This window comes from Rhineura floridana, chromosome 22 (genome assembly GCF_030035675.1).
Source record: "Rhineura floridana isolate rRhiFlo1 chromosome 22, rRhiFlo1.hap2, whole genome shotgun sequence".
Classification (NCBI taxonomy): domain Eukaryota; kingdom Metazoa; phylum Chordata; class Lepidosauria; order Squamata; family Rhineuridae; genus Rhineura; species Rhineura floridana.
Window position 1 is genome coordinate 9680777 of NC_084501.1, and position 23888 is coordinate 9704664.

Below are 23888 nucleotides of genomic sequence, written 5' to 3' on the forward strand. Positions count from 1 at the left end.
ACAGTGTCGCACTAAGCTGAGATGCATGTGAGCCTTTTGCCTGCTCATGCAGCCCCTTCCTTTGAGCTGCAATTAAACCAGGAAGTCTCTAATTCATTATAGTTCTGTACATTTATCCAAACTGGGGAACTGTTATTACCACCTTCAGAACAAGCCAGGCTCTGAAACAGACTTCATACCATGGTTTAAGAGCCTGGCTTATTCTGCAGTTTGTAACTATAAGTTTCCTGATTTGGATGAAATGGGTAATCACCGTTAATCAGAGTTCTTCCTAGTTTGCTGTGCTACATGTGGGAAGGGGGGCAAAAACTTGTCCGTATTTCAGTTTATTATTGTCCGAAAGCGGCCACTAAGTCAGACTTTGGGGTCTCCAAAACAGCGTGATACACAGAACCATAGGTGGCTTTTTAGATCTGAATTCTAAGGTGCACACCCCTCCTGGGTTTTGTAAGTGTGGTGTTGAGTGAATTGGAGCAGCTCACAGCACCTGTGTTCCTGGCTACTGAGAACCTGGCATCTACAAAGGTTTCTTCCTGGAGTAGAAAGTCGATCCCAGTTGCGGGGGTGGAGAACGAGCTTGAAGTCTGGATTAATTCTGCAGCATGTCTGGTGCTGCTCCTCCCGGCAGGGAATTTACAATTCCCCCTTGCGGCATTGTGGCCTGTTTAACAGCTGTGGCACCCTTCCCATCAGGTTGCAAATGCAGCATCCCGACAAGTCTTTTTCACCCAGCGCCCTTGTATGTCAGTAAGACAAAGTCAGGTGTGTTTCTGTGGGTAGGAAGTGAATCTCAGCTGGTGCCTGCTCTGTAAGTGGGCCTTTATTTTTTTATTTTTCCAGGAGACTCTTCCCCTGGCTTGGGAAACATAGCTGAATACCTTGGCAGACACATCTGTGCTCTTAGCTCACACAGTGCAGAGGTGGGGTTGGCCACCTGGAGGCAATTGTTACTCACCGCAGGTGATCAGATGAACACGGAGGGCTGGTATGGAGCAGCGTGTGCATCAATATACTGCACAAATCATAGAGAAAATCAGGGTGGCTTGGTGTCTGTGCACAGTTGGAAGAGATGGCCTTAGAAGTAGGTTGCAGTATATCAGTGCAATTTTGTGGAAGCATAGGGAAAACTGTGGAATGTGGTCTTGACTGCAGGATTCAGCTTCATGGGACATTCAGGTTTCGTGGTATTTTTAAAAAAACTCTCTAGCCTTTATGGCTTGCTAGGATATAGGCAATGCCTCATGAAATCTTTGCAGTCAAAGTGGGCAGCTTGAATAAACTTTCCAGTTGGCCCTCCCAGACTAGCAGAAAGTGAATCCATTTATGCTAGAGAGAGAAAACACGGCAAGGATAAATTAGGCAGGGTTTGAGAATTCATGCAGACTGGCAGAATTTACATCAGTTGCAGAATTCAGCTTCCCTTACTGCAGAACATCCTTTTCGTTTCTCTTTTTTTTTTAAGCGCAGAGCACAGAGCCTTGCCTGGAAGCTGCCTGCTCAACTGTCCTTCTGTACAGTCGCGGCTTTCTCTACCTTCCACTCCTTTAAAAAAGAAATCTGCTGTGCAAACTTAGCAGACTCTGCAGGGTTCAGTCAACAGAGTCTGCTGTCAGAGCTCCAGATCACGTGACTGCAGGTCAAAGGGGTGATGTCATCCTTCCTCCTCCCCTTTTTGAGAAGTGTTTCTCTCTCTCTCTCTCTCTCTCTCTCTCTCTCTCTCTCTCTCTCTCTCTCTCTCTCTCTCCCTTTAAAGCCCTGCCTGTCAGTTTGCATGGGTAGGGCAGGCGGTTTCCTGTGGGGGAGAACGTGAGTGACGTTGCTGTAACTCACACATACATGCTTCTCTCTCTCTTTCCTCCCACCCAGTGAGACACCGGCTCCCTCTGTCTGGGGGAGGGGAGAGGAGGGGCCCTTAGCGAGTCGGACTTCCTCCTCCAGTAGAACCTGGATTGGATTCTAGAATAACCCACTACCTCTATACACCTATATCAATGTGAAAAGTGGGTTTTGGGGGAAAGGGTGCGGGTGGTGGGAGAGGCAATAGAGGTAGTTCCCAGCCGCCGCCACTCGAACTTGAAAAGAGGCGTGGAGGACTTGCTGAGCAGCTCAGGTGCACTCCGGCTGGGCAACTGTGGGCCTTGCGAAAGGTGTGGCCTTGCTCAGGTATCGGAGGTGGAGACTTTGACACCGGTCGGATGAGGAAGCACCACCGCACTTCCTCAGTTCTGTTGCTGTACTTTGCTCCATCGTGGTGGGGGAGGAAGGTTTCGCTTCGGGCCAACAAATGAAGGAAGGGGTAAACGGCTCCCGGGGCTGCCTCTGTGCCAGGAAAGGCTTGCTCCCTCCCTCTTGAGCTCCCACGAGGCGCCTCTTCGCTCAGACTTGTTTGCAAGAATTCTGGATATCTGCCTATTTATTCCTTCACCACCCAGACAATAAGCGACCGGGTCCAGTCTCTTCTTCCTCCCTGTCTCTTCCCCACCACCACCACCACCTCCGGGTCTCCTTCAAGTAGCAGTGGATCAATGAGGTACAGCGTGCCTCTGGCTGGCAGAGGCGCTACAGCGTGAAGTGGCAGAGGAGAGGACGATTAATGAGTGGAGGATATAGCTACATCGTGCCTATGACGATGGGAGTAGTAAGTCTCTTGTTATCTATGGGTTTTGGTTCTCAGGGTCCAAAACGGAATCTTTGGATGAGGCAGTGGATTTAAGATCTAGTGTTATATGAGGAGAAACTGGTATTTTATGGCTAGTTTTCTGATGGAGGTGGGAAGCTGGGTTTCTAGCAGGGGTTCTGCTTAGAGAATGACAGCCTGACCCATCCTGGAGTTACAACTTGAGACAATGGGACTCGGCCTTGGGTTCGCACGTTCCCTCATCCGTCCCTCCTCACCGCAAGAGGGAACAACTGAATGAGTAGATCCCATATTGAAAATCTTCTTGACCCAAGAAAGATAGAATCCACCAATCCCTTAAAATTTAAACCCGCTAGGAAGCAGGTTTTTACTCCTTATGGGTTGGTAAGATTTTGAGCATGGGATCTTTTTGGAAGCAGGAAGCTGGAGCCTTCCTCCTGCTCTGTCTACCCAAGGACTACCCCAAGAAACAGAAATGTTGTTGGATCAGAGCTGGCTTTGCTTGACCCCAAGGAACAGAGCCTCTCCCCTCAGGTAGCAAAAAACTCTCTCGGAAATGTTGGCTGTGTTCACCTCCTATAGCAGAGGCAGTATGCTTTTGAATACCAGTCACTGGGGAACAGCAAGGCTCTCGCGTACCACTTGTAGGCTTCCCATCAGCATCTCGCTGACCGTTGTGGCAAACAGGATCCTGGACTCATAGGCCTGTGTTCTGAACCAGCTGTGCTCCTCTTACATCCTTAAATATTATGGGGCAGTGAGTATCCTTCCCTTCTCCTTGAAGATGAAGATATCTAATGAGGCCTGAAAAGGAGTTAGCAATTGACGTGCCATTGTGTGGGGTTTTCTTTGCTGAATTCTTTCTGCCTGTCCCATGTGGACTGGATTGAATCTTAGTGCTCTCTGTTCCCTAATGCTGCTTTTAGTCTTGGTAGTTTGATTTTAATGGTGGATTATTCTTGGTTTTATTTCTGTACTTTTAAAAAAATACTTTGCGAGCTGATTTGAACAACTCCTTTTGGAGGGGAGAAGCAGGATACAAGTTTTTAAAAATAAATATAATGTGTGGTATTCAGTGCTAGTCCTATTCAGAGTAGACCCATTGAAGTCAATAGTCATGAAGCTTGCTGGCTGACCTGGGGCTAGTCACAATCTCTCAACCCAGCCTACCTTACAGGGTGGTTGTTCAGATAAAATAGAGAGGGAGGTGAACCATGTACACCATCTTGAGCTCCTTGGAAAGGTGGGATATAAATGTAATAAATAAATGACTACGGTTCATTCATTTCAATGAGCTTGTTCTGAGTAGGACTTATTTGAATGCAACCCCATAGATAAAACTTTCACAGAATGGGTAGCCCAAACCACCATTTCTTTCAGGATACTTCAGGTGGCTTAACCACATCACTTCAGACGTCTGACTTTTTCCTCCCTATTCTGAGAACCAGAGCTATCAATCAGCTAAATATCTTTTGTTGGTTGATGTGGTTTTTTTTAAAAAAAAATGAACAGATTAATTTGCATGTTTCCACAACCTCAATATAGGCGTCTTTTTGAGAACTATCGGGCAAAAGAGAGTATACATAAGGCTTACAAGCTAAGAAAGAAAAGCTGCCACTCCTTTATTTATTTATTTTAGAATGAAGGTTGTTCCTAATCTACTGATTAAAGCTTCAACAGCAAAGAGTCCTGTGGCAATTTAAAGACATAACAACTTTAATACAGCATAAGCGTTTGTGGACTAGAGCTTATACCATAATTTTATTAGTGTTGTAGGTGCCACAGGGCACTTCTGTCTTTTCTGCAACGGACGAAGCTTGAGGTTCCTGTGAAAAGTTACACCACAAAGAAGGATCTTACAAGAATCAAGAGGATGCCATCTTTTAAAAAGAATCAAATAACTGTATGGTTCAAGAAGAGAGTATTTGAACATCATAACGTGTTTGATTGATTAATATTTATTTATTTAACAAAATTTATATACCTCTTGATTGTAAACAACCTCTAAGCAATTTTCAAAAACGTTAAAATTATCAATAAAACAGTTAAAAACGAGCAACTAGAAGCATTTAAAAAACAAAACAGACTTTTCTGCTCCTCCTGTGCTGACCAGGTTCCAATTTCCACTATACATTTAAAGCTATCATTCCACTTCAAACAGTCATGACTTCCCCCAGAGAATCTTGGGAACTGTCACTTATTAAGGGTGCTGAGAGATTTTAAAAAATAATGTAAATGTACTGCCTTCAAGTCGATTTTGACTGATCGTGACCCTATGAATAGGGTTTTCATGAGGCTGAGAGGCAGTGACTGGCCCAAGGTCACCCTGGGAGCTTCATGGCTATGTGGGGATTCGAACCCTGGTCTCCCAGGTCGTAGTCCAACACCTTAACCAAGACCCCCAATTCCCCCTCACAGAACTACAATTCCCAAAGTTCTCTGGGAAGTTCGATGGATTGTTAAACTGCTCCGGGAATTCTACCGCTGTGAAGGGGAATACAGGTCTCCTAAAAACTCTCACCACCCTTTACAGTTTCCAGGATTCTTTGAAGGAAGCTATGACTGTCTGAAGTGCATCGTAGTGCTTTACGTATATGGCGTGGATGTAGCTTAGGTATGGTTTGAGCCTGGCAGGTGGTTGTGAAGCTCTCAGCTTCTTTTCCTGATCACAGCCTAGTTCTTGCTGAGGCAGTTAATACTGTACCTCAGCTGCCTCGCTTCAGACTGGGGGTTTATGTGATGGAATGGCTCCTCCATTGGTGGGGGGATTCCTGCACATAGAAAACCAACATTTCAGAAGAAGGCCAGATTAAGAACACTTCCTTCTGATGTGCTGCTTTTTCTTGCTAAGTCATCACAATACCTCTTGTGTCTTCCTAGAACTATTAGGTCTGTCATTGCCCCATTCAGCTGAGCATGAGCGGTGGGTTCTTCCAAATAGGTGTCATTTAGCTTTGTGCCGTGTGGGAGTGCTGACGTTTTTGCTTCATTGGCTGGAGGCACTGGCAAGCCTTTGTCACAGAGCTAACACTGTCAACGTAAGAACCTAAGAAGAGCCCTGCTGGATCAGGCCAATGGCCCGTCTAGTCCAGCATCCCGTTCTCATAGTGGCTAACCAGACACCCATGTGGAAGCCCACAAGCAGAACCGGAATGCAAAAGCAACTCTCCCCACTTGCTATTCCTAGAGACTGGCATTCAGAGGCATACTTCTTCCGAGAGTGGAGGCAGAACATAACCATTGTGCTGGTAGCCATTGACAGCCTGATCCTCCATGAATTTGTCTAAGCCTCTTCTAAAGCCATCAAAGTTGGTGGCCATCGCTACACCTTGTGGGAGCAAATTCAAGAGTTTAACTCTGTGCTATGTGAAGAAGTTCTTTCTTTTCTTGTCTGCTCTGAATTTTCCAGCATTCAGCTTCATGGGGTGGCCCTTGAGTCCTAGTATTATGAAAAAGAGAGAAACATCTCCCTATCCACTTTCTCCACCCCACACTACTATGGCTCAGCAGTATAGATGGTTCCTCATTGCCACCTTTTGGGGCAGGTTTCTGAAGACCTTTGTCAACAAGAATTATGGCACCCCCATCTGAATACCGCTTACCATGAAAACCCTATTCATAGGGTAGCCATAAGTCGGGATTGACTTGAAGGCAGTCCACTTCCACTTGTCTTTCCTTGCTCTCGCAGCTTAAACCAAGCTCATATACTTGCAAGTGAAATAGGATATTTGTGGGTTTGCATGGGTACGTTTTCGGCTTTCAGAGCAGCCTGCTCGTGCTTTGTGTGACTTAAAAATGGCTAGAAGAATTTGGATGAAAGTTCTCTTGCTGCCAATCTGTGGGAGAAGGGAATGGCCAGCTGTTAGTTTAATCATAGTCGTCCCATGAAGCCTTGATTCCATAGTGTTTGGGAGTTGTTAATTAGATTAGCAGGGGTATCTCTGAGACTTTATATAAACCATCCTTAGAAAGGACAGCCCTCTGCAACATGGATGGAAAATCTATGGCCTTCCAGATGTTATTGTACTGCAACTCCCATCAGCCCCACCATCATGCCCAACAGCACAAGTGATGGGAGTTGGAATGTAACCACATCCGGAGGACTGCAGGTTCACCTTCTCTGCTCTATACAACATTCAGAGGATGAAAAATGCTTCGAAACTGAACATCTGGAACTGGTACACCAAACGTTGGAACCTGGCAATAGTCGGTGAAACTAACATGCTGTCTTAAGACTCTAAGAAACCTAGAAGCAACAGGTTTATTTTCAACAACTTGGATTAACTTAATTTCTTTCGTTAATTGGGAGAACCATTAGACACAAATCCCAGCCAGATTTTTACAGTTATGGGATTCATAAAAGGTTCATTCAAATTTGGTAGCAGCGTTGCAAGAGTTGGGAGATGCTGCTTTTAAGGATAGTCCCCAAGATGACTACGACCTGGGAGACGAGGGTTCAAATCCCCACACAGCCATGAAGCTCACTGAGTGACCTTGGGCCAGTCACTGCCTCTCAGCCTCAGAGGAAGGCAATGATAAACCACCTCTGAATACCGCTTACCATGAAAACCCTATTCATGGGGTCACCATAAGTCGGGATCGACTTGAGGGTAGTCCATTTTTTTCAAACTGTTTAGATGTGCTTATGCTGTATATAATTTTAGAATACGGTTTGTGTCTTCCAATAAAAGCTTTTTAGAAATTAAAAAAAACATTAAGAGGAGAGGCTGTGTAGAAATCTGTACCATTGACATATATCCCTGTTAAACCACCTCCACACAAGGAAAGAAAGCAAGGGAAATTGTTACAAGGAGAGGCATGGTGGCTTTGGGGAGGGCAGGGAATGGTGTAGTCCAGTTGTGGGGAACCTTTGGCCCTGGAGATGTTGCTGAACTACATCTTCCATCAACCCTAGTAAGCATGGCCTGTGGTCAGAGGTGATGGGAGTTATAGTTTAGCAGCATCTGAAGGGCCATAGGTTCCCCACACCTTGTGTAGCCCTACCCACATGAGTGTCCTTTTTCAGATGCATCCCTGTTTTGAAAGGGCTGCTTGTCCTAGATTTGTACCACAAGGCATTGATGGTAGGCCATTTGTAGGAGCAGTTGCTTGCTTGTAGCTTCAGGTAATCTGGACAGAAGCCATTTGGGGCTTTAAGGTTTCAAAGTGTTAGCAGTGGCCTCACCTCTACCCATTCTGAACTTAGGCTGCAATCCAGTTCATGTCTACTCAGAAGAAAGCTCAATTGGGTTCAATGGGACTTATTCTCAGGTAAGTGTGTATTGGATTGCTTCAAATGAATTTGGCCCTGCTGATGGCAGGAGGGAAGGATGGAGTGGGATTTGGCATTGCAGTGGCTTTGAAAACTTTCCACTTTCAGGAACCCTTTCCACCTCAACTTACCTGCTGAGAAAAGCTTGGAAGATGGTGGTCTGTAAGTAGGAGATGTTACATCTACTGCCTTTTAATGCTCAGATCATTCCCTGTGTAGGTTTATAGCAACTGCTCCCTGTGCAAAGGTGGGAGCCTATTAGAATGGTCTGCCTCCAGAGGCTAGTGAATTCTGATGAGACCTAGTGAGTTTTCTGGCTCCTACAGCTGGTACTTCTGTTGAATCCCTGGTCATTGTGTAGAATGCAGAGACGACTCTGGCAGTTGACATGATCATTCCCAAACATCCTGTGCTGCTGAGCAGAGCTCTCTACACCTGAGCTGAGGAAAGCAAAGCAGGTTGGCATGAACACCAGTGGAGAGGATTTTGTGATGAGTCCAGCTTGGCACAAGAGATTGTTATCAAGGCTTCTCTGTAGTGGTGGTAAAGAAGCCATTTTTCTGCACCATGATTGTGTCCTCTCAGTGTTGTCCAGTGGAGCTTTTCCAAATGGTTTGGGATCTTTTGATATATGGTGGAATCCCTGGTAGTGTATTTGCAAGACAATTTTACAACAAAATTGGTTGTATCCATCATTGTTTGAACTCCACAATGAAAGGCACCATTGTTGGATGATTTTCCATTTTTAGGGCCTGAGCATGTGCACAAAATGCTTGGTGGAGGCTGGCCACCCACTTGTATACTCGGCACTTGCCTCTCCTAGCTCATTGCATCTAGTGGGGAGGGGATGGCTGGGTGGGCACAGGAAGTTGTAAATTCTTTAACAGAGGGCATGTTCCCAGACCCTTATTGGAGGCAATAGTGCTACTGTTCCTGAAAAAACCTTCTTGAACCCAGACGTTCTTAACAAGTGTAGGCTGATAGCTGACATTCCCTTCTTGGAACAAGGTGCTCAAGTGAGCCAACTCCAGACATTCTTGTAGGGAACTGGTTTTCTAGATCCATTTCCGTTGATGCTTGGGCCTGGTTTTGGCACCGAAACTGTCTTGGTCACTCTGTGGGATGACTTTCTCTTGGATAGGGACAGAACTGTAGTCCTATTGATTCTTCTGGATCTTTCAATAGCTTTTGATATATGATCATACTGTCGTTCTGGAGAGGCTGTCCAAATTGGGTGTGGGTGGCACTGCCCTTTGGTGGCTCTGTTCATCCCTGTACAACTGCCTCCAGAACGTGGTGCTGGGAAATATCTTCATGACTGCATGGAACTCAGGGTTTGGGGTCCTGCAGAGTCCTGTCTTACCTTCCCTGTCTACTATCCATATGAAACCACAGAGGGTATGGACTGACCACAAGATTTGGTTTGGGCCCCAATTCAGCACTTCAGAAAATAGCCTGCCTCAGTTTGAGGTGCTTTGTAGGCTGCCCAGTTTGGTTCAGGGTCTATCGAAGTATGCTTAATTCTACCGCCTCCCATTCATTATTGGGAAATAAAAAATAGCTATAACTTTTCCCCCTTTTTGGGAGAAGTGGATGGAATTTGCAGGTATGCTATTTCTGCCAAGAGTGGATACAGCCTACCAAATGACAGGCAAATAGGGGCTTTTGTTCTAGGCACCTTTTTAAAGGTGATAAATACAGCTGGTATAGCACAGTGGGGAGGAGAGCCTGGCTGGGAGTCCAGAGTCTGTGAGTTCAAATCCCTGCTCGTGTCTCCGGGGTGTCAAGGACCAGCTAAAGATCACCCCACAGTGAGTGGCTCAGGGGTTACGTGCCCTGCCACCTGTGCAGCCGTGGGCAAGCTGCACAGTCCCAAGGAGCCGAGTTGCCCCCCAGCTGGCAGCTGTGGAGAAGGAAGGGGCTGGCTTGTGCAGCTGTGGCAAGCTGAGCAGGCCCTAGCCAGCTGGGGAGGACTAGCCTCAGGGAGGCAATGGGAAACCCCCTCTGAACACCGCTTACCATGAAATCCCTATTCATAGGGTCGCCCTAAGTTGGGATTGACTTGAAGGCTGTCCATTTCCATTTTTCAAATAAAGAAATAGAGATAGCTTCCCCCCCTTTTTGACACAAGTGGATGGAATTTGCAGGTATACTACCCCCCCCCCAATCAAGAATGGATACAGCTGACCAAATTTCAGGGAAATAGGTCCAGGGGGTAAAAGGGGTTCACTTTCCAGATAAAATCATTCTGTCTGATTACAAGCTAGACATGTCAGTCAAAACAGAGCCCTCCTTCTACCCTCTCCCTACTCTGGTGTGTGTTCCTTCATCATCCCATCTTCACATTATGGAAAGCGTAGAGAGATTACTTTCACTTTCAGCAGAGGCTTGTCTGCAGCATTTCTTTCATGTATGGATCACTGGTGCAACCTGAAGCACTTCAGAATTCTGTGCTTCAGCTTGGGCCATCTCATACAGATTCTGTTTTGACCCTGACAAGCCAAAAATCCCTCTGAAGCACCCTGCTTTGTCTCAGAATTTGGCTGAATCCAGTGCACACGCCTACTCTGTGTTAGATCATCCAGGGATATATAGTGCAGATGGCACTCAACTCTGTTTCTGTTATTCATCAAACCTGAGTGCGATAGTGGAGATGCGAAATCAAAGCCTGACCATGGTAATGGGCTAGATAAGGGCTAATAAATAAATGTAACTGTAGTTCAGTCCAGACACGACAGACGTACTATTAGTGTTAGTCCATTTTCCAGGCAAATGGTGTTCAGCCTGCTCTGGAGGGGGTTATACTACCCCTAAAAGGGACAGGTTCATAGTTGGGGGTGCTGATTGATCCATCCTTGTCACTATCACAAATGTCTGTGTGGCTCAGAGTGCCTTCTACTGCCAGCTTAGGCTGCTACACGAGGTATGACTCTACCTGGAGAGGAAGAGAGCCTTGCTTCAGTGATCCATGCCTTGTTAACCTCCTCTTTGGATTGTTTCAATGCATTGTGCATGGAGCTGCCTTTGAAAATGGTTTGGGAATGCACACTGGTGCTAAATATCATTGTGAGGCTACCTTGGAGGGTTATGGGAATAATGAAAGTAGTGAGGGGACAGGTGAAAGACTATGGGTTGTATCCAACTAACTTAAAGCAGACCCACTGAAATGAATGGAACTAATTTAGCCATGCCCATTCATTTTAATGGGTCTCTTACTGTCAGTCTTACTTAGATTGGATTCAGACTTCCCTTGCACGTGGAAATACTTCATTTTCTTTGTAAACTCCACACGAAGCCTGCAGCATTTGAAAGCAGTTGTCTTAGAATTATTTATTATTATTTATTCATTTATTTATTAAATTTATAACCTGCCCTTCCTCCCAGTAGGAGCCCAGGGCGGCAAACAAAAACCCTTTATAACGTCTTAAAGACAGCCTTTAAAATATATTAAAACAAAACATCTTTAAAAACATCTTTGTAAAAAAGCTTTAAAAACATCTTAAAAAGCAATTCCAACACAGATGAAGACTGGAACAAATATTAAACTTGCCTGGATTTTTTAAGAAAATGCACTACCTCAGCCTGCTGAAGGGAAACAATTATGGAAAAACTGAAATATCAGCTTTGAACTCTCCGCCTTCTCTCATGTGTAGGGAAAAAAAGCTATGAACAATAAAGAAACTAGTCACTAATGCTCTAAAAACCACAAATGTTGACTGAGCTGACATACCTTATCAATTTGATTGTTTAGTTTGTTTGAACTGTGTTTTTGTTTTTGTTTTAAAAAAAGAATCGTGTATGCCACCTTGAGTTCCTTGGAGAAAAGGTGGGCTAGGAATATGAGAAATGAATAACAGGGGTGGGATGAACGTATTATGCCAATACTCTGTGGTCTTCACTGGCTCCCAGTCCATTTCTAAGCCTGATTCAAAGTGCTGGTCTTTAAAAAGGCCTTCACAGCTTAGGGCTTGAGTACCCATAGGATCACCTCTTCCCACCTGCACCTACCCATGCCTTGAAGTCATCACCTGAAGCCACTCTGAGTGCGCTGTCAAATGTGGCATAAGTGGGTGGCCACTTGTGAAAGGGCCTCTTCAGCCAAGTCTGTGTCCATCACCACCACCCACCTCCGTGAAATGATGCTCCCAGAGAGAGACAGCTGGCACGCTTACTTTAATGTCTTTCCACTGCCAGGCAAAGACTTCTGTAAATTATCCTTGGCCTTTTAATTTATGTGGTGGTTCAGCACATCTTATATTGTTTTGAATTTTTTAATCTTCTTTTAATTTGTTTAATGCTGCAGAGTTATGTTCCTCTGCTCTGTATTTTTTAAGTGAGCTTTTTGGCCTATAGTGTTTTTCTTTGTTGCATTTTTTATTTATTTTAAATTGCTTTTAATCTTTTCGACTGTTCAAGAAACCTCTGTTTATAATAGGGTGGCCAATAGATAAACAAGGGCAATACAACTGAATAAGAACAAAGTCTACTCTTGAGTTGGTAGGGATGGGCTGGCACAGGCCTACAAGAACTTCTGTTTCCTTAGTCCAGTTTCCGTAGTTGTTGGTTGATTGTATTACTATTTACACTTATAGCCCACCCGCCATCAATTTCATGATGGTTGCAGAACTGATGAAAATACATAAAACCAGAAACACTTTAAAGCAAATATGCAAAAAATCAGCAACTTCACAGTAAACAGTCTGCAACTCAGCATCGCATCGGTTTCCAGCAAAAACCTGGGAGAATAGATAATGTTTTTAATTGGCATCGAAAGATGGTCAATGAGAATGCCTGTCATACCTCACAAGGGCGTTCCATAGCTGAAGTGCCACCACAGAGGAGACCCTATGTTGAGTTTTCACACACTGAGCCTCATTGTATCGGTAGAACTACCAGGAAGGCCTCTCCTGTTAATCTTAATACACAGACAGGGTGATATAGTGAGAGGTGATCCTTCAAGTAGCTGGACCCTCAGTCATAATACACTTTGAATTGGGGTTGGTAACATATAGGCATCCATTGCAGCGTTAGAGAAAAAGGGATAGCAGAGTGGATTTGTTAACATGGGAAAACATAAACTCCACAGCATGACTCTGCCTTGCAGGCTGTACCTTTGGCTAAAGCAGGGATGGGGAAACCTGGTGCCCGCCAGTGGTCAGGGAGGATGAGAGTTGCAGTCCAACATCACCTGAAGGGGCCATCCTTACTTTAAACCAATTCAGGCCAGCGTCACCTTCCATTTTCTCCTTCTGGGGGCTTCTACTCCACTGTTCATTTCACAGAACCATGTTTTTGATTGACACTGGGGAATGGGCCATAGCTCAGCAGTTAGAGTGTCTTCTTTGCATGTAGAAGGTCCCAGGTTCAATCCCTGGCATCTCTGGGCAGGGCTGGGAGAGACCACTGGAGAGCCACTGCCAGTCAGTGTAGCCACAACTGAGCTAGATGGGCCAAGGGCCTAACGGCATAAGGCATCTTCCTGTGTTCCTATTCTGCCAGATCCCCCGTAGGATAACTCACGTAGTGGCAGACTACATTTGAAAACCATGGGATGCTCTCTTAACTGCCCTTGGACGAAGCCTCCAGTCTTGATCTTGGAAGTCAAGATTTGGTTGTCTTGTCTTTTGTCGGTGCTTAGTGTTCCTTTTTCATCCTCCTGTACCCAGGCTGAGTGTAAATTATAAATGAGTGGTGCAGCGTTTGATTCTGCCCCTCCTGGGTGCTTTTTGAAATGGCGGCTCAGCCGCCGTAGACCCAGGAGAGCAACAGCCCAGAGTGTCCTTGAAGAGCAGGCCAAGTGTCGGGCACACAGAGCCAGAGCAGAAAGCTTTTCTGTTTTGCCAGGCCTGCCTGTGTTGTGCACATCTGCAGCGTCATTGCACAAAACTCGAAACCTACTCTGCAGTGCAGAAATTTGCACCTCTGGATTTCAGTTTTCGTGATCTAAACAGGGTTGGAAATCTGGCCAAGGGGAGAGTTGTGGACATGTTCAGCCTGGTCTCAATCAGCATTTTTACGCCATAGTCCAGTTAACCTGTAACCACTTTAAAAAAAATAATAATACATGCAGCCAGCTACCTCAAAGCCAGGAGTGTAGCAAGATGCTGTCATCAGTCGCCTTCCATACTAGATGAGTGTTTGTTCTCCCTGCTACTTGCTGCAGCTAATGCTGTCCTCTCCAGTCACTGTTAGTCACAAGTACTTCATGAAGTCAGTGGAGCGCAAACAAAGCACTTTCTCTTCTGCTGGGAAGCGTGCAAACAAATGCCGTGCATCGATGGCACCACACGGGACAACAGAAGATTGAAGGAATCAAACACACTCGCATAAAGTGTTGCTGCTTTTCAGACTATGGTGATTGCCTTTTTTGAACTCACTGTCTTCTTTTAGTGCAATGGTTTAAAAAAAAATAACTCCCCCCCCCAAAAAAAAAGCAAAAAGAAAAATTAGGAAGACCAAAGAAGAGATGGATTGAAGCCACAGACCTGAACGTACAAGATCTGAACAGGGCAGTCTATGACAGATGCTGTTGGAGGTCACTGATTCATAGGGTCGCCATAAGTCATAATCGACTTGAAGGCACATAACAACTAAATGAGTTGAAAATAGCTTGAAAATGTGCAAGCATGTGTTTTAACAGAGCAAAAGGTGTGGCTGGATGGCCCATCCAGAAATTTGGGGACTGGAACTTTGGAGGTATAGGTTTTGAGGAAAGACTTGTTTATTTGATTTATATCCCGCCCTTTCTCCCGGTAGGAGCCCAGGATGGCAAAGGTTTTAAGGAAAGACTTGGAAATGGGAAAGAGGAGGACAGTGATAAGCGTAGTAGATGGGAGGAAATGTTTTGATTGTAAGTTCCTTAGGGCAGGGGTCTGTCTGTCTCCCTCCCTCTCTGTTTTCCTCTTCTGTTGCTTTGTAAAGCACCTTTGTTAATTGAATGAGTGAGGCTCTTCTCCACATTCCAGTGTTGGGGAAGCTTGTATGATGATGTGGGACAGAGCCTTCTCCATGGTGGTGCCCGCTTGCAGAATGCCTTCCCTTAGAAGCACCAATGTTGTTTTGGCACTGTTAAAACTTGTCTGTTTGTCATAAGGCATTTTAGATGTACTTAACCTAGTGATTGTTTTAGTCTTCTCTGTTCTGTTTAGCTGCCTCTGTATGTTTTGACAAGCTTGTCTGTTGTTGTTTTTATATCTATATGCTAGTTATTGTACGCTGTGCCCTGCCCTGGTATGTGGACTGATGAAGGACAGGCTAATAAATCCTTGTTATAAAATAAAACAACCCTAGGGATGGGGAGTCTGTGGCTCTCCTGATGTTGGTGGACTCCAGTTCCTATCATCCCTGACCATTGGCCATGCTGGCTGGGGCTGCTGGGAGTTGCAGTTCAGTGGCATTTGGGACAGCCACAGGTTCCCCATCCGTGGTATATTCCAAAATGAGAGCCACAGCTCAGGCTCTTCCAGTCCTCAGCTGTACACTCTGTATGGCCAGAACCAAATTTGCACACTCACAGCTTTATCTCCATATGTGTAAACTGGGTGAATGTGATAAGCAAGGTAATGTGGGCAGCGGCATTTCGTTAGAGGATGTGGCATCAGCTGCAGGTTTAAATAACAACTGGGTGAGGAGGCATCTCATGAATTCCTGATCATGGCCTGCTCTTTGGTTCCTGTGTCCTCCAGTCAGCCTGTGTCTACCTGAGGGTGTGTTGGAAGCAGAACTTAGAACACCAGTTCTGTTACAACTATACTGGCTGCCTGTATGTTTTTGAGCCCAATTCACAGTGCTGGTTTTGACCTGTAAAGCTGGTTTTGACCCCAATACCTTTTGGAATGCCTCTTGCGATGTGAATCTACCCCAGCCTTAAATTTTCTCCTGAGGCCCTTCTCCTGGTCCTCCCTTTGAGTGGTGACAACAAAGAGGGTTCTTTTCAGTTGTGGCTCCCAATCTGTGTCATGCTGTCCCCAGCAAAGTTCACCTTCACTGACATTTTTTCGGTGCTGGGTACAGATTTACTTCCACCACCACCACCCCTGTTTTGATAGACTGAGATGATGTGAATTGTATTAGTGTGCTGCCAGAGCACTGTTTGGTATGTTTTTCCAGTGGTATAATGTATTTACGTTAATGTTTTTAACTGTCAACTGTAAGTCACCTCTGGGTAACAAGGGACTAACAAGTCTAATCGTAATGACTACAACAGCAGCTCTTTCCTGTGATCCGCAAAGAGATCCAAGCAGCCAGCCTGTGCAACGGCTGTACTCCCTTCTTGCATCCTGGATCTTTCCTCAGCTGGATATTTGGATTAGGGTGTCACCACTGGATGGTACTTTTCAGCTGCCTGGCTGGTTATCTCATTAAATGTGCAGTGGGCAGCTTTGTTTTATGGGGAAGGTTTTGTAGGATGATGGAAGGCAGGACTGTGTCTACTTTATGGATTTTAAAAACCAAAATTTTGTGCCTGATAAATTCTGCAGTGTGGTATATACATTGTGCAATCTAAGCAGTTTTTCCGCATGTGTGGACTTGTGGGCTAGTAACTTCTGTGGGCTTGTTGAAGGACTGCTGTTTAAATATCGGGTACGAGACACTGGGTAATATTCCATCTCTCTTGCTCCAGAGCAGGGCATGACAAGTGGGGGTGGGGAGTTTATCATTGAATGAAACTACTTAAACTTTCCAGAAACCAACCCATCTTTTCTCTTTTATGTCTTCTCAGCCGGCCTTGGGACATCCGGAGTCTAAGCCCAGCACAAAGTCCAATATGCTACGAGGCCGTGGCCCAGTTACCTCTGCCGACGAACAGCCACACATTGGGAACTACCGCTTGTTGAAGACGATTGGCAAGGGCAACTTTGCCAAGGTCAAGTTGGCACGGCATGTCCTGACGGGGAAAGAGGTGAGAAAGGATCCAGAGGGAAGTGAGGAGAAATGGGGTGCTTTGCTAGGCAGGCAGCCTCAAAAGATTGGGGGGGGGAGCCTAGTTGCCAAATGAATTAGTTGCTTTTATTTGGTAAGGTATCCAAATTCTGCAACTAGAAAAGCTGGGTTCAGAATCAAAATTCAAGCAGTTTTACATGTTTTCCTTTGGGATCTGACAGTCATGGTACTTGTAGTGCCTTGGAGTTCTTAGGTGCAACACAGGTAGGAGAGGGACGGGTCACTGAATACCTGGAGTAATCAGGTAAGAAGTGCACATGGCTCAGGAGAAGTGGCAAGCACAAAAAAATGGTATGTGGGCCACACCTCCATAACCATGAGGGCTAGTAATTTGCTGTTACAAATAAACACCACTCTCGGCAGACCAGTCAAGTGGGTGGAACTATCCACCTGTCAATCATTTGGTGTCATGATGATGTCAGGTGACTGATAGGTGGGTGATCCCACCCACCTGTCAAAGGTGACCCACTGGGTGGGGGTAGGGGCCTCCTTCGCTGGCATATTCACTGCAGGGGATGCACTGGCAAAGCAGCACTCGACAGGACTGAACTCTCAGTTCACCAGCTGATGAGTGGAGGATCCAATCCTGCTCTCTGCAGACCTGCCCTGCAGGATTGAACCCTGCCCACCAGCTGATGTCACCCAGTGATGGCAGCTGATTGACAGGTAGGCATGGAGGAAATGGCCCAAATTGGCGGGCCAAGATTGATCCACAGTCCGGAGGTTCCCCACCCCTGTAACAGCAATAACAAAAGCCAAGCTTCTCAGGAGGGCCAGTTCTGCACCAGCAGTAATATTTAGCATTTGTGCAGTGCTCTTTGAGTGTTGAACAAACTTCCCTTACGTTATCTCAGCCCAGAGAACAAACCTGTAAGGCAGCTTGCTATTATTAATTGGGAAGGGAGGAGCGGATGAGGCTGAGAGGGGGTGGCTTGCCCAAGGCCTCCTAATGAGCTTGATGACTGAGGTGAGATTTAAAGTGGGGGCATCTTGCATCTGTAGTTGCCGTGCTACATCAGCACTCATGGCATAAGAATTTATGTAAAGGGCCCTTTGCTTGATGAGTCATGCATAAATTAATTTGCAATCCTTCATATCCACAAGGGGCATTGGGTAGATGACTTTTATAAACATAACAGCCTGGCTTTCAAGAGACTCTTGAGTGAGTAGAGGGTGCTGTTAGTCAGGGCATCCCCCCACCCCACCCCGTGCTTCATCTCAAAGGGTCCCCTAACCTTCAGGAGCAGCGGGAGAGGGGGCAGAGAATGAGTATTTGCAGGAGGAGGAGGAGGCAGGAAAACCCAATTGCAGAAGCCAAAATCTTCCTGTTATTCTTGGGATTAAAGGCAGAACATTGCATCATAACCACCCCCCCATTGCGTATGGATTTTGTTTTGTTTTGTTTTTAAAACGACATTTTGGCAGTAAAAACATACCACTAAAATAAACCATCCCCAGCCACTTATGTGCAATGCATGCCCAGATGAAAGCCACCACTCCTTGCAAGCCACAGCAAAGTCATTGCACCAGAATAGCCTGTATTGATTTTCAACTTGAGACCTTGGCATGCTGCGTCCACTGTGTCACACTACTTTCTGTTAGTGAAGTGCTTTGAATATTTCTCTCTCTCCCCCTACAATACATACACATACCCCTTGCTTTTTCTGGCGCTAATCCTAAGGAACAAACACACTGTCTTCAAAAATGCCAAGTCTTCTATTTGCAGAGCCTGCCAAGGGTCCATTCCCCCCCTCATTGTCTCCCTGAGCATATGGCGGCTGATGGTGGTGCCATCACACACATGCTGTGCTTCAGATGCTCTCTGCTCTCCTCCTCCTGACCCATTGCAGGCAGCGAGGGAAGAATCTGCAGTCCCCGTCAAGGCTGAATCTGCTGCCCTCTGGGGCAGACAGTTTTCTGGACTCTTCATTATTTTTGCAAGCAGCTGAAGACAGTCAGCTTCCTGGAAGCTTGTAAGCAAGCCCAGCTAAGGGCACATGCTTAGACAGTTCTCTGATGAGGACCCTTGAGAGAAATACCTGTTGCTACTGAAGAGCAGGAGCGACTTAGCTGAAACTGGCCTACCCACCTTGTTTGTTCTTCCTTCATTAAACAGCATCCTGCATTCTCCTCTGAGGTCTCTGGCGACTCAGCGCCAAAGATGTAGAAGGCTCTGTGTGAGGTGGAGCCAGACCTTTCCCGTTCCAGCTGAGTTTTTGCACACAACTGTGGCAGCTAGTGCCCTTTGGGATTGGTGGGGCAGAAGGCAGGGAGCCCAACAGGTGGAGCCAGAGGCAATGACAGGTGGAGGCAGAGCCAATCACAGGCAGAGCCAGCAAATTCTAGTTTTGCCCCATCGTCCTCCCTGCCAAGTACTACAAGGGCAGCAGCGCTAAGACTAAGGAGGAGGAAGGTTGCAAGTAAGAAGGCAGGCAGTTGGGAGGCTGGCTGAGGGTAGAGTGAGGTTGATTGCTACTGGCGCATAACCAGAGCTTGGAAAAGTTACTTTTTTGAACTACAACTCCCATCAGCCCAATCTAGTGGCCATGCTGGCTGGGGCTGATGGGAGTTGTAGTTTAAAAAAGTAACTTTTCCAAGCTCTGCGCATAACATGTGACAAAGGGGCATGCTGGCACCTTTCTTGCCGTTGACAGGCGCTCTGTGATGTAGTGTTAGCAGCAGGCAGGAAGGGCGGGCTGTGGGAGGTCTGATGGGCAATGGCAAAGGAGCCAAATGGCTTCATTAGTCAATGTGCTGTCTAGACTGAACACCAAGCTGTGGGATTTGGGGTGGAGGAAGCCTGGGATGATTGGCTCCTCCTGATCATTTGGGGAGAGGGGAAGGTCCATATAGCTCAGTGACGGAGTGCATGCTTTGTATGCAAAGGGTCCAAGATTTACTCCCTGGCATTGCTAGGAAGGGCTGGGAAAGACTCCTGTCCAAAACCCTGTAATGCCACCAAGCCAAATGGGTGAGTGGGCTCACTCCATGTGAGGCAGCTTTCCTGTGTTCCTATGACTCTCGGGCTAGATCTGCATATCCTGCAAAATGAGGTGGTAGAATTTTGAAGATGGTAGAATGGACTGTACCATTTCCAATGGGGATATTAGTCTGTCAAGGGCCCTGCAGATGACGCTGAACTACAACTCCCATCAGCCTCAGCAAGCATGGCCAGTGGCCAGGGATGATAAGAGTTGTAGTTCAGCGACATCTGGAGAGCCAAAGGTTCCTCACTCCTGGTCTAAGTAGAAAGCTAGCAGATCTGGCTAAAATGTTTCTTCCTGCTGTGCTAGCTTTCTTGTTGCAAGAAGCTTTTTTTTAAAAAAGGAATGAACGCCTCCACTACCTTCCCTCCCATAGGGACCATTGAGTAAACCAATAGCCCAGCTTGATCACCTTAGCATTAGACCAACTCCCTCTCCTGCATGTGTAGACTTGTCCTAAAATCAAGGGTCTCGCCCATAGTTTGTCTGTTGGCCAAAAGTCTTAGCAGTTGGAGCTTCCCAGTTAGATTCCTGCAGGGGCCCCTCTCCCCCCCTCCATGGGGGAGTGAGGCATAGGCTCACCCACTCCTTCTCATCTTAAAGAAGCATTTGAGGAAAACTCATTGCCGATCAGGGCTTTCCCACAGTTGATTGCTCATGTCTGATCATACACTCTGAAGTTAAATTTGTTCCTACTAGGCATGGAATGCTGTTCCTCCTGCATTTTTATATAGGTGTAGTGTTTGTCAGAATCTTTCAAAAGACTAGGCTTACAGACCTCTATTTATGGAGGTATTTTAAAGAGGGAAAGAAGGGGGGCTGACATTTGAACAACTGTCTGTTGCTCTTCTATATCCTTCCCATTGTATCTTCCTACCGACGCATCGACTTACCCTCCTCCCCACCATTGCACTGTTCTTCCACCACAGGAAACCAGAATTCTGTTTTGTTTTGTTTTTAAAGTAAAAACCCCTTGATTTTGGAGTAAACTATGCCTAATCATCTAGCTTTGCACATGCATTTTAATTAATTTCAATATTACTATTGTTATTTATTTATTTTGGTGCAGGATTAAGGTTTCCATGGAACGGGATTAGAATTCTTTCAGATGCAGGGGTGTAACAGCCTCGCCTTCATGCTCGCCTGCCAGGGAAACTGGAGCACTGGTGCTGCTTCAAGGCCTCCCCTCGTTGCAATCCTTCCCTGCCACTTGACAAGAGCTGCAATTACCAGCCTTGTTCTGGCCGACTGGAGTTGCAGTTGGCCTGGATCCATCTCTCGTTTGCGGGTTGTTGGCTGTGTTTCTCTTAGCGCACACCACCAAACCAAGCCGATTTAAATTATATACGACTCTAGCTAGCTTGGCCTGTCTTTCCTTTGCAACACTTGGGGAGCACTAAAACAATCAAGAGCTTGAGAAATTTCATATCAAACCAGATTCAGTGTTGAATGTTCCCTGCCTTGTTTGTGTTTATATTTATTCATTTATTAGCAAATTTATAAACCGCTTCCCAGCCTGAGGCCCTCAAGGTAATATACAAGATTTAAAAATAAAAAAATAAAATACAAATTGTAAAAGTAATTAAAACTATTCCTACTGATGGACAAATAATGTTTCATAAGCGACTAGGAAAGCCTTCTCAAACTAAAATGCCTTTAGTACATGCCTAAACAGTATGATGTTAGAAGCCTGTCTAATTTCAGCTGGTAATTGATTCCAGAGGGCTATAGCATTTCCAAACTGCAGCTTTGTAGTTCAAACTAGGCACACTTTAGGGGCATCCGGTACTCTCGGCAATGCCCCATCTGAAGAACACAGTTGCCAGGCAGGGTAATATGGTGCAACGTGGCCCCTTCGGTAACCTGGTCCCATGTTGTCAGCACACCCCATATTTTGGTTTGTCCCACAGATCCCTTTCTGTCACCAGTGATTCATGGAGTAACAAGTTTTTTTTTCTTCTCATGGTAGAGGCATTTCTGTTGTGTGGACGTAAGACCAGCCCTTGCTGGCTGACACAAGGCGCATCGATTTCACCATCCAGGGCAGGACCATAGTCTTTAGAGATGTCAAACTGCAAGGACATAGCTTGCATGCTGCTGCCCAGCTTCTAATAACCCTAAATCCCCTAATGGTGGCGATATCTGGTTCTGGCACCAAGCTGCCTTTCCGTACGTGCAAGCATCCTCCCTGATAGTGTCACCAGATCAGTGACCTGTGAAACTATGTTCAGGAGGCTGAAATGCAGCCCTGTGTCTAATTGCCCGTCTTTGTAACGGTCTGCCTGGAGAGCAATAGCTATGCAGGCAGCCATTTAGCAAGTGGTGTAATGGGGAGTGTCTTGAACATCCACCCACTCAAAACAATACATCTCCCAGAGTGTCTTATTAGCACAGCGTCTGGGGAAACTGCAGCGAAATGCACTGTGAGCCTTCTCTGTCTCTCTCTCTGAGGCTGCTTTTGGCTAGAAGCAGTCATTGCAAAATGATTTTCCTTCACATGTGGAACTGTTCATGCGAAGACTGGTGCGGTGTCACAGCTGAGGGTGTGAGCCCCTGGCTCAAACGTTTGCCTTGGCTGCAAACTTGTGAGATGGCCTTAAGTCAGCCAGTCTTCTCTGCCTCATGGGCACAATGTGGGCCCTTGCTAAAGCAATCGTGAATGTTGGGTGTACAGAACCTTTGGCCCTCCGGGTGTTGCTGAACTACAACTCCCAGCAGCCCCATCAAGTGTGGCCAATGATCAGGTATGATGGGAGGTATAGTTCAGTAACATCTATAGGGCAAAACGTCCCCACACCTGATGCATGTGATAGTGCTTTGAGTGCTCAGGGAAAGTGCTTTGTAAGTGTTAAATGGCATTGTGATGTAATAGCTATAGGGTTCAGACTGGGACTAGGGAGACCCGGGTTCAAATTCCCGCTCATGTGGAAGCTCGCTGGGGGACCTTGAATCTTGGAGAGGACAGGGTGTATAAGAGAGCAATGAATAGAAACAGGTAAACAAGCAAACACTTTACTGATTGCCTCACTGACAAGAGGGTTGGAGCGGAAGAATCCAGGTGGCCATGAGATGTGCTGACCTGGTGCTGAAACCGTCACCAACAACCTGCACCAAGATTCAAAAATAATTGTAGATAAATATCTGCTATTAATGTTAACAGTAGCCTCCTGAATGATGAACCCCACCTCCGTAACATTATTGTCACACTTGACCTGTGTCCAGAAACAGCTCTTGGGTCCTTAAATGTCTTTTTGTTTTTTAAGCAAGGAATGCAGGGGAAAGCACCAGTGTTTGAGTACAGGGCAGGGCTTCAGCGCAGCCAAGCACATTCCTCGCAAGGGCAAGGGTGTTGCACCATTGAGCGTTAGCAAATGCCCAGGCCAGCTTTTATGCATCCTTCGCTTTAGTTATCAGGACAGCCTAATATGACCTCTCTGTGTGTCCTTCCATTCAGGTGGCTGTGAAAATCATTGACAAGACGCAGCTGAACTCTTCCAGCCTACAGAAGGTAAGGAATGCACGGGCGGCTTCTGTAATTGTAAGCTTACCTGAGGAGTGCCATTTGATAGCGTGGAAGGCTTTTTGCCCTCTCCTTGGGTTCATCACTTCTTGTTCTCCACACTGAGGGAGTAGGGACTTTGTCAATGCACCAAAGGATTCAATGCTGGCTTTGTGTTTTACGAAGTCTTAGCAATGATGGGCTGTGGTTTTCCTTATGTCACTGAGGGGTAGAGCCGTGGAGGCTTTGGCCGCCATTGGCGAAAGGAAAGTAGGGATGGAGTGAAGGATCCAGAGAGAAATGAAGGGAAGATGAGAGAGCCAGAGCAAGACTATTCCCTTGACATGGGAAAATGGCCAGAGCTTGGAGCTTGACATAACATCCTGTCTCTGGGAAATATCCAGTCCTGAAAATGGTGATCTGCCGACAACCTGGGATTTCCTCACTCACTTAATTCTCCTTTCTTTCCCTTCGGCGCCTCTCTCACATTGACTGTGCATGTCACTCTCTTTTTTCTTCTTTTTTCACTTTGTGATGCAGACTGTTGCTCCA

At 46.1% G+C, this 23888-nt stretch overlaps 1 protein-coding gene across 11 annotated transcripts in view; it reads left to right on the plus strand.

Moving 5' to 3' along the window:
• The window catches only part of MARK2 (microtubule affinity regulating kinase 2), a 144140-nt gene that overhangs the window by 73403 nt on the left and 46849 nt on the right, over nucleotides 1-23888 (plus strand). For 10 of the 11 annotated variants that reach the window (XM_061606615.1, XM_061606617.1, XM_061606607.1 and 7 more), the window contains exons 2-3: nucleotides 16633-16812; nucleotides 23292-23345. In XM_061606615.1, coding sequence (XP_061462599.1) covers nucleotides 16633-16812; nucleotides 23292-23345 — 234 coding nt within the window. Of the gene's footprint in view, nucleotides 1-1787; nucleotides 2639-16632; nucleotides 16813-23291; nucleotides 23346-23888 lie in introns of those variants that run through there. The other variant, XM_061606609.1, reaches the window with a different exon arrangement.